Here is a 13,780-nt window from a genome sequence, read left to right on the forward strand (position 1 = left end):
GGCTATGCAAAGCCTCAGGTGCGAAGCAAGTGGTTTTGGAATAAACAACTTTCTAAATCAAGTCAGGTTCTAACTCCAATGACTAATGGCCCCAAAACAGTTATTTGCTCCATTTGTCATGATACTAAGTTGTAAGTCAACCCCCACTCCAGCTCAGGAGCTGAGCAGAAAAAGTCTATCACTGTTCTACCCACTGGGCTTTAGCTACTTAACTCCATTACTATTATTAGGAATCCGTAACATCTGCACAGTTAACAACCAGCACATTGGAGTACAGAACATACCCCTCTCCATCAAAATATATACCGTATTATAAAGTAGAACCTAGGCGTTAGAAACTGACTCGTCAATGACACACCTCATTTGGAACTGGCAGAATAAAATTAGGCAGCAGCAGAGACAAAAGTCCTCCCCCCAGTACAGTACTGTGGTAAACAAACTATTACAAAAATAAGGGGAAAGTTAATTTTTTTTGACAAGCTAAGGAAACTGTTTCAGTGCTTGTTTCATTTAAATTAAGATGGTTAAAAGCTGTATATTTTTTCTGCTTGGTAAAGTTGCAAAGCTGTATTAAGTCAGTGTTCAATATATATATATGGAACAAAATATATTATACAGACAGATATGTTATACAGACTAAACAGGCCTAAAACTGAGATTCAGAAGACAAACGTATGGGTATAAAGAAAAACAGGTGGGGCAGCTTGTGAGTACACACAGAAGCGTCAGATTTCTTTGCGCTCGTCATTTTGTGGGAGTGCAGTTTTTCAATCAATATGGCACAATGTAAATCCAAGTTATTTTTATGGATGTGATTCAACAAACTACATGTTGTGCCTGGTCTGTATGCCATAGGTACCCAAATTCAACTTTTTGGTAAGACAACTGCTTGCATCGTAACATCATCATGTTTACACTAGAAATATCCTCCAACAAAGTTGTGTCACCACATTGCAATGCAACATGATAACACTGAAAACATGATCAGGCTATATTGTAATCTCACGACTACATGGGCATCTAATGATTGCAGAAGACAGGTAATATCTTGCAAGCTACTGTATTGCCCATCAAAATCACAATGCTCCCAGAAACATCAGAATAGGTGGCCATTCTATAACATGGAAGCCCAGAGAAAGAGACTTCTGTAAACATATTTATTAGGTAGAATGATACTCTGTGTTACTTATGTGCAAGGCTACTGCAAAACCAGGGGGAAATGACTTTCTTCTTCCCGTCTTATCTTTGTATTTTAAACATAGCTACTGTGTGTTCTGTTAACCTTCACACACATGGACTACAATTATATGTCCGGGTAAACTGTAATTTTTCTTTTCATTTATGCATGCAATCTGCATCTTGCACACCTGATTAAAAATAAAAGGTGTAATCAAACAATGACCCTGTAAGTCTTCTTTGTTGTATTGTGTACTCTTATGCAAAACTTAAGCAAACAAAAACGTAAATGCAGAAATGTGCATTATCTGTGTCTCTTTAAATGTATTCCTTTGAGATGTTTCAGACATTAATACTCCAGAACGAAGCTCCATTTTATTCTACTTCCCACTATGTGAAATTCATGCACTCCACTTCCAGTGCCACCCAAACACTGTATAAATAGAGTTTGGGCAGGGGACAGACGACACCTCCCCAAACTTGGAGCAGCTTGCAGGTCTGCACCACAGCCGTTTTACAGGTAGGGGTTCAAATAAAAGGACTGGAACAGCATCTATTGCTTCTCTATGTTCCTCTAAAGGGATTCCCAGCTACTCTACTCATACATGTATGGGTCCAGTGAACCCTGTGCCAGCCCCACTCTTAATGCCTCCCTCTGCACTGATATTTTCAGATCTGTCTGCGGAGACATTATTAGGGATACCCTTCATGAAAACAGCAGAAAGCATTTGTATCAAATAGCTTCTTTTTCATTTTATTAAATAGCTTCTATGACAGTTGTGACAGAAAATTAACTAAGGGTATGTCTACACTATGGGATTATTCCGATTTTATATAAACCGGTTTTGTAAAACAGATTGTATAAAGTCGAGTGCACGCGGCCACACTAAACACATTAATTCGGAGGTGTGCGTCCATGGTCAGAGGCTAGCGTCGATTTCTGGAGTGTTGCACTGTGGGTAGCTATTCCGTAGCTATCCCATAGTTCCCGCAGTCTCCCCCGCCCTTTGGAATTCTGGGTTGAGATCCCAGTGCCTGATCGGCCAAAAATCATTGTCGCAGGTGGTTCTGGGTAAATGTCGTCAGTCATTCCTTCCTCCGGGAAAGCAATGGCAGACAATCATTTCGCGCCCTTTTTCCCTGGATTGCCCCGGCAGACGCCATAGCACGGCAACCATGGAGCCCGTTCAGCTTTTTTTTTTTTTTTTTTACTGTCACCGTATGTGTACTGGATGCCGCAGACAGAGGCGACACTGCAGCGCTACACAGCAGCATTCATTTGCCTTTGCATGACAGCAGAGACGGTTTATCTGTCATTCTGTACCGTCTGTTGCTGTCATGGGTGCCCCTGGCTGAGGTCAGCCGGGGGCACAAAGACAAAAATGGGATTGACTCCCCAAGTCAATCCCTCCTTTATGGTATCTAAAAATAGAGTCAGTCCTGCCTAGAATATGGGGCAAGTGTACTAGAGAACCAGTGTATCAGAGAACCAGAGAGCACAGATGCTCCGTGTCAGATCCCGCAGAAATGATGAGCTGTATGCCATTCACAGGGGGTGCCCCTGCAACAACCCCACCCGTTGCTTCTCTCCTCCCCCCAACCTTCCTGGGCTACTGTGGCAGTGTCCCCCCATTTGTGCGATGAAGTAATAAAGAATGCAGGAATAAGAAACACTGACTTGTTAGTGAGATAAAATGAGGGGGAGGCAGCCTCCAACTGCTATTAGTCCAGGCAGGACATTAAGCGGTGTGGGGGAGAGGAGCCCAGCATTCCACTGCTATGATAGTCCAGGCAGTACAGAATCTTTTCTTTACACATGAAAGGGAGGGGGCTGATGGAGCTCAGCCCCCAGTTGCTATGATGAAGACGGTTACCAGCCGTTCTGTACCATCTACTGGGAATGACCAGGAGTCGTTCCTATTTCTACCCAGGCGCCCCCGGCCGGCCTCACTTGAGGCCAGCCAGGAGCACTCAGCAGATAGCAAGAATATTGTACCGTCTGCCACCGGGGAGGGAAGAGGAGTGGATACTGCTCTTTACTGCCACAGCATCGCATCTACCAGCAGCATGCAGTAGACATAGGGTAACATTGAAAAAAAGTCAAGAAACGATTTTTTTTCCTTTTCTTTCACGGGGGGAGGGGAAGGGGGTAGATTGACGAGCTATACCCTGAACCACCCCGGACAATGTGTTTGACCCTACAGGCATTGCGAGCTCAGCCAAGAATGCAAATGATTTTTGGAGACTGCTGGGGACTGTGGGATAGCTGGAGTCCTCAGTACCCCCTTCCTCCCTCCATGAGTGTCCATTTGATTCTTTGGCTTTCCGTTATGCTTGTCACGCAGCACTATGCTGTGGACTCTGTATCATAGCCTGAAGATTTTTTTCAAATGCCTTGGCATTTCGTCTTCTGTAACAGAGCTCTGATAGAACAGATTTGTCTCCCCATACAGCGATCAGATCCAGTATCTCCCGTACGGTCCATGCTGGAGCTCTTTCTGGATTTGGGACTGCATCGCCACCCGTGCTGATCAGAGCTCCATGCTGGGCAAACAGGAAATGAAATTCAAAAGTTCGCAGGGCTTTTCCTGTCTACCTATCCAGTGCATCCGAGTTCAGATTGCTTTCTAGAGTGGTCACAGTGGTGCACTGTGGGATACCGCCCGGAGGTCAATACCGTCGATTTGCGGCCACACTAACCCTAATCCGATATGGTAATACCCATTTTAGCGCTACTCCTCTTGTTGGGGAGGAGTACAGAAACCGATATAAAGGGCCTCATTGTGTGGACGGGTACAGCGTTAAATCGGTTTAACGCTGCTAAAATCGGTTTAAACGCGTAGTGTAGACCAGGCCTAAGAAGTACAAGAGGAGTACTTCAGGGATAAACACGGACTCTGAAAGACAAATTTTACCTTTTCTTCTAAAACAAAAGCATAATGCTATCTAGTGTCAAAAACTAGGCAAGAGAGCCACTACCAATTTGGCAATCTAATGCATGGCATACCACACCACAATATGAAGACCTGGGATTCCAAAATCAGTTTGGTGGCATGGAACCTCCACACAGATGGTCCTGTCCTCATCTGGTTTCCTGAGATCCACAGGGTTTGCGGCATGGACCTGAAGCTCATTCCTCAGAGACAAAAAACTTTGCTTCCCCTGACAGAGTAACCAGGAAAGGACCCTTTAAAATGATCTTTGCAGAGTTTTCTTCCTCTAGAACTTCCTTCTGTGGGCTTTACCTCAGGAGGGGTGATTCTGACCCCTTGCTTTAACTCTGTCTGTTCTCAGGCATAGCTCTCAGTAAAGGAGGACTTCAGGATGGGACTAAGATCACTAAGTGACAATGATCTTCAGCACTGTGTTACCGCATGATGCAGAGAGTTCCCACTGAAATATTTTGGAATTCCATACACTGTGTCTTTCAACCTTTGGTAATTACTTAATGCCTTAGTAGATTACCATGCCCTCAAGCCTTCGGGAGACCTACTCAGTAAAGAAAAAAAAAAAAGATGCTTGGAACTGTGGTGTTAACAGGAATTTGCTATTTGTGAGTATGTGAGGTATAAATCTTCCCTGCTAAGCTAGCCTTTGTTGACCTCTAAAAAACTGCTCTGTGACCTCAAGAGAACTTAAGCTGACCAAGAGATCTCTCAAACTAAATTAACTGAGAACCTGGACAGTTGCATCTCTGCTGCATTACCTCATGGCGTGAAATCTGGGCCTGCAGCTCCTGGATGTTACTGGTTGCAACAGGTTTGTCTTGGATCTCACAGTGGGCACCTTCTATCATTTGCTGTAAATGCTTCATCTCTTGTTCGTATTGCTCATACTGTACCACTGCTTCCTAGAGAGAAAAGATACAGGAGATGTACACAGAAATAAAACACTGATGGTATTCATTCGATTGATCCAGCGGGGGTCAATTTATCGTATCTAGTCTAGATGCAATTAATCAACCACCGAGCGCTCTCCCATTGACTCTGGTACTCCATTAGGAGCAAGAGGCGCACGTGGAGTCAATGGGGGCACGTCAGCTATCGACTCACTGCAGTGAAGACACCGTGGTGAGTAGATCTAAGTACGTCAACTCCAGCTACGTTAGTAATGTAGCTGAAGTTGCATAACTTAGATCGACCTTCCCCCAGCCCCGGTGTAGACCAGACCTAAGTGATGTAAACAGCCAGCTATCTGGAAAACAAGATATGAATAGAAAGCTTAACTTACAGCTGAGCAGTACAAAGTCTTCTGCTTACACACTTCAAAACTGGTTATACTCAGAAATGTGACTGGAAAAATGACATTGGGAAGCTCCACATTACTTTTAAAAAAAAATACTTTCATATCAGATTCTCTTATTTTAAGACTCATGTGTTTTTTAAATACATACACCACTGTAAATGCACTCATTTGGGACCTTAAGATAAACTTGCTTTTTTCCTATCTGCATTACACTTTAGCTGATGTGTATCCTGAGCAAACCTAAAACAAGATATCTGTATTCTGAAGATAGTACTGCAAAGCCAATATAGCCAGCACTAGTAAAAGTTTGATTTTGGCTGCAAAGAAGGAAGATAATACTACTTATAAAGGGAGTCAATATGTCAAGTGAGAATGGGCCACATAATCACACTATCAATTTCTCTTAGTTAACAGGAGAGTTGGTAGTCTAGGGGTTAAATCAGAACCGCTGGCTTTATTCCCACCTCTGCCACTATCTTACTGTGTGATTTGGAGTGTTACTTAACCTTTTTGTGTCCCAGTTCAACCACCAATAAATGGCTGTGATACTATTTACCTTCCTCCCAAGGTTGCTGTCAGAATTAAATGACTGAAATGCCCACAAAAACCTTTGGCACCATATAAAATGATGTTTATTATGGATACAGCAACCTTTTGTCAGCTACATTTATAATCAAAGCTAATTTAATTTGAAAGCAAACTTCACTCAATAAGACTTATTGAAGAGCCGCATTTTGAAAGTAATGGTGCATGACTAGAAAAAATATTACCAAATACATTGTAGAGCTCACTACATAAGAAATATTTTCTAGTGAGATATATTTCTGTAGACAGAAGAATTAATAGATTTTTTCTTGGCATGTAATTAATATGGAGAGTTGTTGAATAATACAGTTACAATGTTACCATGCAAATGGCAGCAGAGAACTTAGAACTGGAAAAAAAATTGAATTCACTTTGCCCATCTCCTTTCCAATGATGAATTACTCTGTACAGCATATTCAATTGTTTTTTCCAATCTGTTTTTAAATTATTGAAAAGATGTCATCTTCCACCTTTGTATTAACATGCAAAAATAAGAGGTTGAGACTTTCAAAGCTGACTCATTAATTGAACTGGGAAGTGAGAGAATAAATCCCCTAGTTGGCTTTGAAAAAAAATCTCAGCCACACAAGCCGCAATGCCAAAGTGTAATGATGGAATGAAGGTCAGCACTGGCAAGTAAAGCAGGAGTGCTCTCATTGAGAAGATAGTTCATTGGGGGAACATTATGAATTGCAAGGAAGCAAATAATTTAAAACTCTTTAGGCATCTGAGCAATTAAGATGGGCTTTGAACTGGCAATGCCCCAACAGAAGTGGAAAAAAAATATATGATAAAGAAGCCTTTTTAAAAGAGTAAATGTCAACCACTGGGACTTGCCACTGGCTGCTTCACCAACCATGCCCACCAACAACGCAGTGTTGCCCACTCTTCACAATTTTATTACAAATATTGTGGTATTTATTGTTTTCTTAAAGCCCCAAGTCCTGGGGCTGTATGGGAATCTCAGCTTTCATTTTCACAAAAAAAGTTTCTGGCTCTCTCGTTTGTGGCGAAAAGCTTAGAAACATGATCCGAGTGCATGTTAAAGTCTCTAAAACCAGAAAACAAATAAAAAGAACCCTGAATTAATAATTGGGGGAAAACCATACACTAATGATTTTCACGATAATCTCATGATGCTTAGGTCCTGCCTCATGATATTTGAATGCTTCGGATTGGCAAAACTGCATGGCCCCAACAACATCATCAGGAAGAGACTGCTACAGGTCACCTCAGGTTCTTATCCACCATACAGTGAGAAACCATTAACTACATTTGAAATGCAAATTTCATTTTTCAATCAAAATGGATAGTTCAGACAGTCAAATTATGCCATGGTGACGAATGGAAGACTCAGGAGATTAGCAAGAAAATACAGTTTAGATTTTTGAAAATTAAAGCAATAACTGGAGAGGTTGTGCAATAACCCTTCACAAGGACATGGAATGAAAAGGGGAGTAATATTTTTTTAACAATGATTACAGACAGGGTAAAAGGCTAATTGGGTATTGAAGTTTTATTTCCTTACTTCTTTGGGAATTAATGCAGACTGAGAAAATTGCCTAATATGCTTAAAATTCCAATAAACATGGAGTTCAAAATCTTTCAAATATAAGTAGTGGGCATGTTATGCTTCCAGGCAAACATTGGGCTTAAAAAAAAAAGTTTGAATTATTTTGTGCCAGTATAAACCTTTCTAGTGGTATCACAATCTCTAATCCCCTACCCTCACCCACAGCTCAGTTTGCACTTGCCTGCATTATATTGCATTGCTGGATAGCCATGTGCTGCAGACGGCTGGCTTCCTCCTGAAGTCTGAGAGCAGTGTGACATATCTGCAGGCTGGTGACCACCTCTTCAGGCATCCTTAAGGCACTCTGGCAGTCCTGCACGGCATGAACCTTTGGCTTCAGTGACTCCATTTCAGACAGCAGATGCTAGAAATAAAATTGGTGCCATAGTAAGTCATTCTCCCATGAATTTTAGATGATTCACACAGCCAGTTATTAACAAGAGTGAGTTCAACCAGCAAAATAAAAGATGAGTTAGATTACCCACCGTTAAATGAAGCATAACCAGGGCACTCAGAGTGGAGCTGCTTGTTGATTTTGTGATAAATATTTTATATTCTTAATTAAACAAAATGTATTTCAGCTATTGAAGAGGAACAAAAATGATGCAATTAAATCACTTTATGAGCCCCCTTTGAAACAAACCATTGTTTACCACTGTTCCTGGGTTTATGTCTAGACTGAAAGTAATTCTTTAAACTATTCTAGAAAATACATACAAAAATGCTTAAAAACCAAACGTAGTTTCTGAGCAACAGGCATTTGTTTAATCTTGTTTATATGCACATTTTAAACGTAAAACCAAACTGGGAGCCCTTCTGAGATACAGTTGCACATTTTCAGATGGGGCATGTAAAACCCATTATTTCTGCTCATAATCCTCCTTTGAAAATTTAGACCATGGCTAAAAATGATGATGTTTAAAATTAAATAAGCAACGAAATGCAACAAAATGCAGCTACATAAAGATTCTTCCCCTTGAATAAGCACCATCTGGCCTCCTTTGTTTATCTGGCCTCTCTCCAAGCATCTATTCTTCCCACATGCATGTGCCTAACTTCTATTCATATGCATGAGAACTGCTTATGCACAATTACAGGGGGATATATTAGATCTACATTCTTTTTATTGTCAGTGAGGAGTTTACTGAATTCTCAATACAAAAAAAATGCACGAATGAAGGCATGTGTAAACATATGCAGTCTGAAATTATAAATTCAACAGGCTGAAGCCTCAGTACCAAAAATTTGACAGTATGAAGTACAGACACTTGTCCCTTTTCCCCTCTATTGTGCCCCTAGGATTACGGCAATGGAACTGTGGTGATGGGCTAGGGGAAGACTCTGAGATCTGGGGCACCCAATGTGTTATAGACTCACAGACTCTAAGGTCAGAAGGGACCATTATGATCATCTAGTCTGACCTCCTGCACAATGCAGGCCACAGAATCTCACCCACCCACTCCTGTAACAAACCCTTAACTTATGTCTGAGTTACTGAAGTCCTCAAATTGTGGTTTGAAGACCTCAAGCTATTGTGGGTTATTTTTCCTTTTAAGAAGGAGGGTAGATGAACTAAAGGTTGGTTTCTTCTCTCTGGCCAGCTTTGAAGGGGAAAGCGCTGCCTCCTTCCGGCCGCTGGCTGAGTGGCTGCCCCTACTCCTCCTGAGTCCTCTGGCCGGGCTTACAGGGCCGCATTTTGAAAGGGGCTTTAGAGCTGCAGGATAGGACCCGGGGCCCTCTTAGCCCAGGGCCCTGCAGCCCCTAAAGCCCCTGCATTCCAGGTGGCCCTGCCTGCCGGGCGGGGAGGGGGGCAGCTTCCCCACTCCCTCGCTCTCTGCCTCCCTCCCTCCCTCCCAGAATGTGGGGGAAGTGCTGGGAGGGAGGGGAGAAAGGGAGGGGGAGGAAGTGGAGAAGAGGAATTTGTACAATGCTCCCTTGTAAAGTCAGCCAAACGATGTTATAAGGGAGCATTGCACAACTTTAAACAAGTATGTTCCCTAATGGAACAGAAACGTAACTTCGAAACAACGTTAAGTGGGAAGACGTTAAGTAAGGAGTTACTGTAGTGCCTTACTCCAAGGGCAGCCCCACTGATTAGAGCTGCTCACTTTGCTTCTATATTATCTTTGTGGCTTAACCCTTTTACCTGTCTGTGAGATAGCTGTTCTTTTAGACTCAAACGCCCAAGCTCTGGAGAGGTCAGGGTAGCTTGGGCTTGTTCCAAAGCAACCTGTAGAATTTTCACCTCAGCTTCAAATTTCTTCATATCCTGCCAAAAATAAAATACAGGGCCAAACAAGAAAGAAATGAATGCCACAGATGTATCTGCCATTATAGTATCTACTATGTAATCCACACACAACGCCAGTTTTTTTCCCCCCAATATAAACTACAATTTTAAGTTATCGTGAGTGTCAAAAATCTGTACTCTCATTACACCCTGGGATTGGTTGGAAAAGGACTTCTCCAAGACACAGATATCAGCGACAGTATCCTCTCAAACAAATTTAATCTGGACTTGATTAAAGTGATGCCATTCACTTCCGTGATATTTCAGTATTCAGACCAGTGTCTGATTTGTACCATAAACAATAAAATCAGTCTTGACTTTATGAGCATTTGTGGTTTGACACGTTTTGTGCCTCAGATTTTATTTAAAAGTTCTGTATCTCCTTACTGTGCTTTATTACAGAACATCTGCTACACTGTAATATATGATTGCTGCGCTCAGATCACGTGATGGGTCAAGAACCACATTTCAGATTTGACTAGAAAAAGCAAAGCTAACTGCATTTACATAACTTTCCCATATTTATCAATTTGTATCTTTTCTGTACAGCATCTGAAGAAATACCTTAATTGCAATGGAAAACTTTCTCCAGCACCAAGAAAGCTACATTATGATACAACAGTTTCTTGTTTGACTATTGGCTTAAAAAATAAATCTTTGAGCCATTTTCTGGCCATAAAAGTGATAGTTTTTTTTTAAAAATTTCCAGTGGGGGTACTGAAAAACATTTCTGCCCTTTTGCACATGCCCTTGCCGAACTGTGCAAATCCTTCATGCACATGCACTAGGTAGGGTTAACACACACATTGTGGTATTTGCATATTAAAGCATGATACATGTGAAAGTGCACACTCTTTCAGGTACACCCATTTGGAAATGGGGACCTTACTCTACAGTTTTGCCACAATCCAACTCCCAGTCAAATCAGCAGAAAGACTCCCATGGACTTCAGTAGGAGCTGGATGAGAACTTGTAGAAGGAAGATATAAGAAATGGCACAATATCAGTTCCATTTCTTTTTCTATAATTAACTCTTTATAAACCACAGATGACCTGTTCTGCTGCTGCTCCTACAAACATGGCGACATGAACAGTTACTCCAATTGTCAGCCAGTTATGAAGAGCACTTCAAGTACCTTGGCTGCATCCTGGAGATTTTGGAGCCGCAGTTTGATAATTTGCTGTAGCTCTTCCGTCTGCCGCCCCAGTTCCGACACTTGCTGAGTCATCCCTTCAGTATAGTAAACACTTGAAAGATATTCTATCTTCTCATTCATGGACTCGAGATCACCATGAATCTCTCCAGATTCCTCAAGCATGGTCTGAATGGAGGAACCATATCAGAGTTAAGTGTCACCTTTTCGGCCCTGATTCAGCAAAACGTTTAGGCATATGTTCAACTTTAAGCACATCTTTATTTAGCACAGCACTTAAAACCGTACCTATTCTTAAGCATATGATTAAGTTCTATGGACTTCAATTAGACTTAAGCAAATTTTCACGTTGAGCATGAACTTCAGTGCTTTAGTTTATTAAGGCCATAAAACATTAGCATAAATTTTATCATTTCAGAAGCTGTACCTCTCCATACATCAGTTTTTAAAGAATTTCTCAATATACATTAGCATGTTGTTAGATAAAAATATAATACACACTAAGTATGGCCCTGATTCAGCCTGAACATCTGCTGGGCCAATGTGGCAGCAGAAAGATCTCAGGTGGAACAAACAGTGTGGTGGCAGAGACAGTGGCTGTTAGCTCGGCCTAAAAGGTAGATGGCCTGCCCAGGAAGTAGGCAAACTCAGAGTGTTCTGGGGTGTGTGCTGAATCAGCACAACTCCTTAGTAGCCTATAACAGCAGGGTGAGAAACCGTCATGGATGGGAGAAATAGCATCTTCCTCAGGGTGAACGCCACTGGAGCTGAGCAACTTCACTAATACAGAGAACTGTAACTTATACCTTCCTGCTCTAGTGAGAATTATACACCTGGGGCCAGATTCACCAATACATTATTTTCTTCTGATCTTGGTCAGATGACAGCACTTGCTGTTGGGTCGGATTTATTTTCTATTGACGGACTGGGATGGTCTGATTCTCAGAATCATGTAACACTCCACTGTTCCCATGTATGCACAATCCACACAGTCTCTCACACATACTCCCCATACAATCAACACTGTTCAGGGGACATCAAAACTTGTGGATAAGCAGAGATGTGGAATATTCAAGGAGCAACTAGGAAAATGGCTACATTTCCCAAAGGATGGGTTCAGATAAGAGGTAGCTGTGATTTAGCAGGGCTTGGTAAACTGATTTGCTGTATTATCGTAACTGTTACATTTTAAAAAAATTGCACCAAAGTCATGTTTACAAAATATACAGTGGAATGCACATTTGCCTGCAGAATCAATTAATGACACATATTTACTGTAATTCGTCAATCAGTAAAGAATTTTAGAACATTTAATATGAACGCTGCCATATGAGATCAAAGTCTCTTATTTTAGTTTACACTAGAAAAACACATCAGTGCATGTGTTACCAAATATACAGAAAATGTTGCTAGACATTGCTACACAATGCTAGACATCTGGATTTACCTGTCTGACCAGCTTGATTACAATAGGGACAATGAAAGTATATTTACATAAAAGGTAAACAAAGCCATCAAGCTAACAGATCCTGGAGGAGATAACTTGGTAAGTATGCCAGGGGACATAGTCTACACTCCAGGAAGGCTTCTGAGCTCTTGAGACCAAGACAATGGACTTGGAGAAATATAAGGGAAGCAAAAAGACATTTTAGTTATCCATCTCTTGGTGGACATGGGGTACAGCACTCTCTGAGCCTGTGAAAGTTGGATTCCCTATGCTGGTAGCTAGATGTTAAGTAAGAAAACTGCTTAGGCAAAGACCGTAACTTGCTAAAATTAAGTTTCAGTCAATAGAAAGCTTGTACTGTTTTGTTTATTACCATACCTGTCTCTCTCTCTCTTGCTTAGTATCACTTAAACCTCTGTTCCTTGTTAGGTTTCAGAATAGCAGCTGCATTAGTCTGTATCCACAAAAAGTACTCCTGTTCTTGTTCCTTGTCAGTAAACTTATTCTTAATTTTACTTATTCTAAATTTCAGTGCTGTTATAACTGAATTACAGTGAGAGTCCTCAATTAAACTAACAGGCTGGTGTGCGCTCTGTCTCTTTGGAAGCAGCAAACAATGATTTCTGTGAATGTCCAGTGAGAGGAACTAAACACTGCAGAGAGCTGTCTTTGGGAGAACTTGGGCTCACTGTATGCTAGCTGCAAGGCAATGTTTAGACTGGCAGAGTCTCTGGGTTTGCTGGCAAAGCAGATAGACACACACACAGTCTAATCCCTCACTTGCTGAGGCAGAGGGGTAACACAGTGGCTTACGGTTCTGGGTATCCTGAACAGAATGCCACAAATGGGAATTAAACTGTCCCTTGAAATCTGTAGCTCATATAGTCACCTGATATGCCATAAACTGGTCACGAAGCTGGGAGGCAGAATTCCATGTGATGCTACCATGCACTAGACTCTTAGCTTTCTCGATCCATTTCAGTATGAACTCCAGCATCTCACTGTATTCTTCCAAGTGTGAAGCAGCCTGAAAATAAAAAGATCCATTTTATTAACCTGCACAGCAGGACTCTGAACATTTTTTGAAAGTGGCAAGAGTAGATTAAACTACCTATTTTTTGGTGGGGTGGGTAATTTGTAATATTTTTCAATCATTATTATTAATTATTATTATTGAATTTAGTAAAAGTATTCCACATTATGAAGATAATGTATGTATGCTTCTAACATCTGGAGTAACTATTTTTTGAAAGTACTTCCTAGACAAACTAGGACACATTAGGAGTATGTGGGTGGATGTGCATGCCTGA

The 13,780-nt window shown here is 41.4% G+C and overlaps 1 protein-coding gene across 1 annotated transcript in view; it reads right to left on the bottom strand.

The window, feature by feature from the left end:
* The window catches only part of SYNE1 (spectrin repeat containing nuclear envelope protein 1), a 402,501-nt gene that overhangs the window by 168,408 nt on the left and 220,313 nt on the right, over positions 1–13,780 (bottom strand). Inside the window, exons 85-89 of the mRNA XM_030556596.1 lie at positions 13,360–13,497; positions 11,006–11,191; positions 9,726–9,848; positions 7,761–7,943; positions 4,883–5,026 (exon numbers count right to left, since the gene is read on the bottom strand). Coding sequence (XP_030412456.1) covers positions 4,883–5,026; positions 7,761–7,943; positions 9,726–9,848; positions 11,006–11,191; positions 13,360–13,497 — 774 coding nt within the window. The remainder of the gene's footprint in view (positions 1–4,882; positions 5,027–7,760; positions 7,944–9,725; positions 9,849–11,005; positions 11,192–13,359; positions 13,498–13,780) is intronic.

The sequence above is a fragment of the Gopherus evgoodei genome, chromosome 3 (assembly GCF_007399415.2).
Source record: "Gopherus evgoodei ecotype Sinaloan lineage chromosome 3, rGopEvg1_v1.p, whole genome shotgun sequence".
NCBI lineage: Eukaryota > Metazoa > Chordata > Testudines > Testudinidae > Gopherus > Gopherus evgoodei.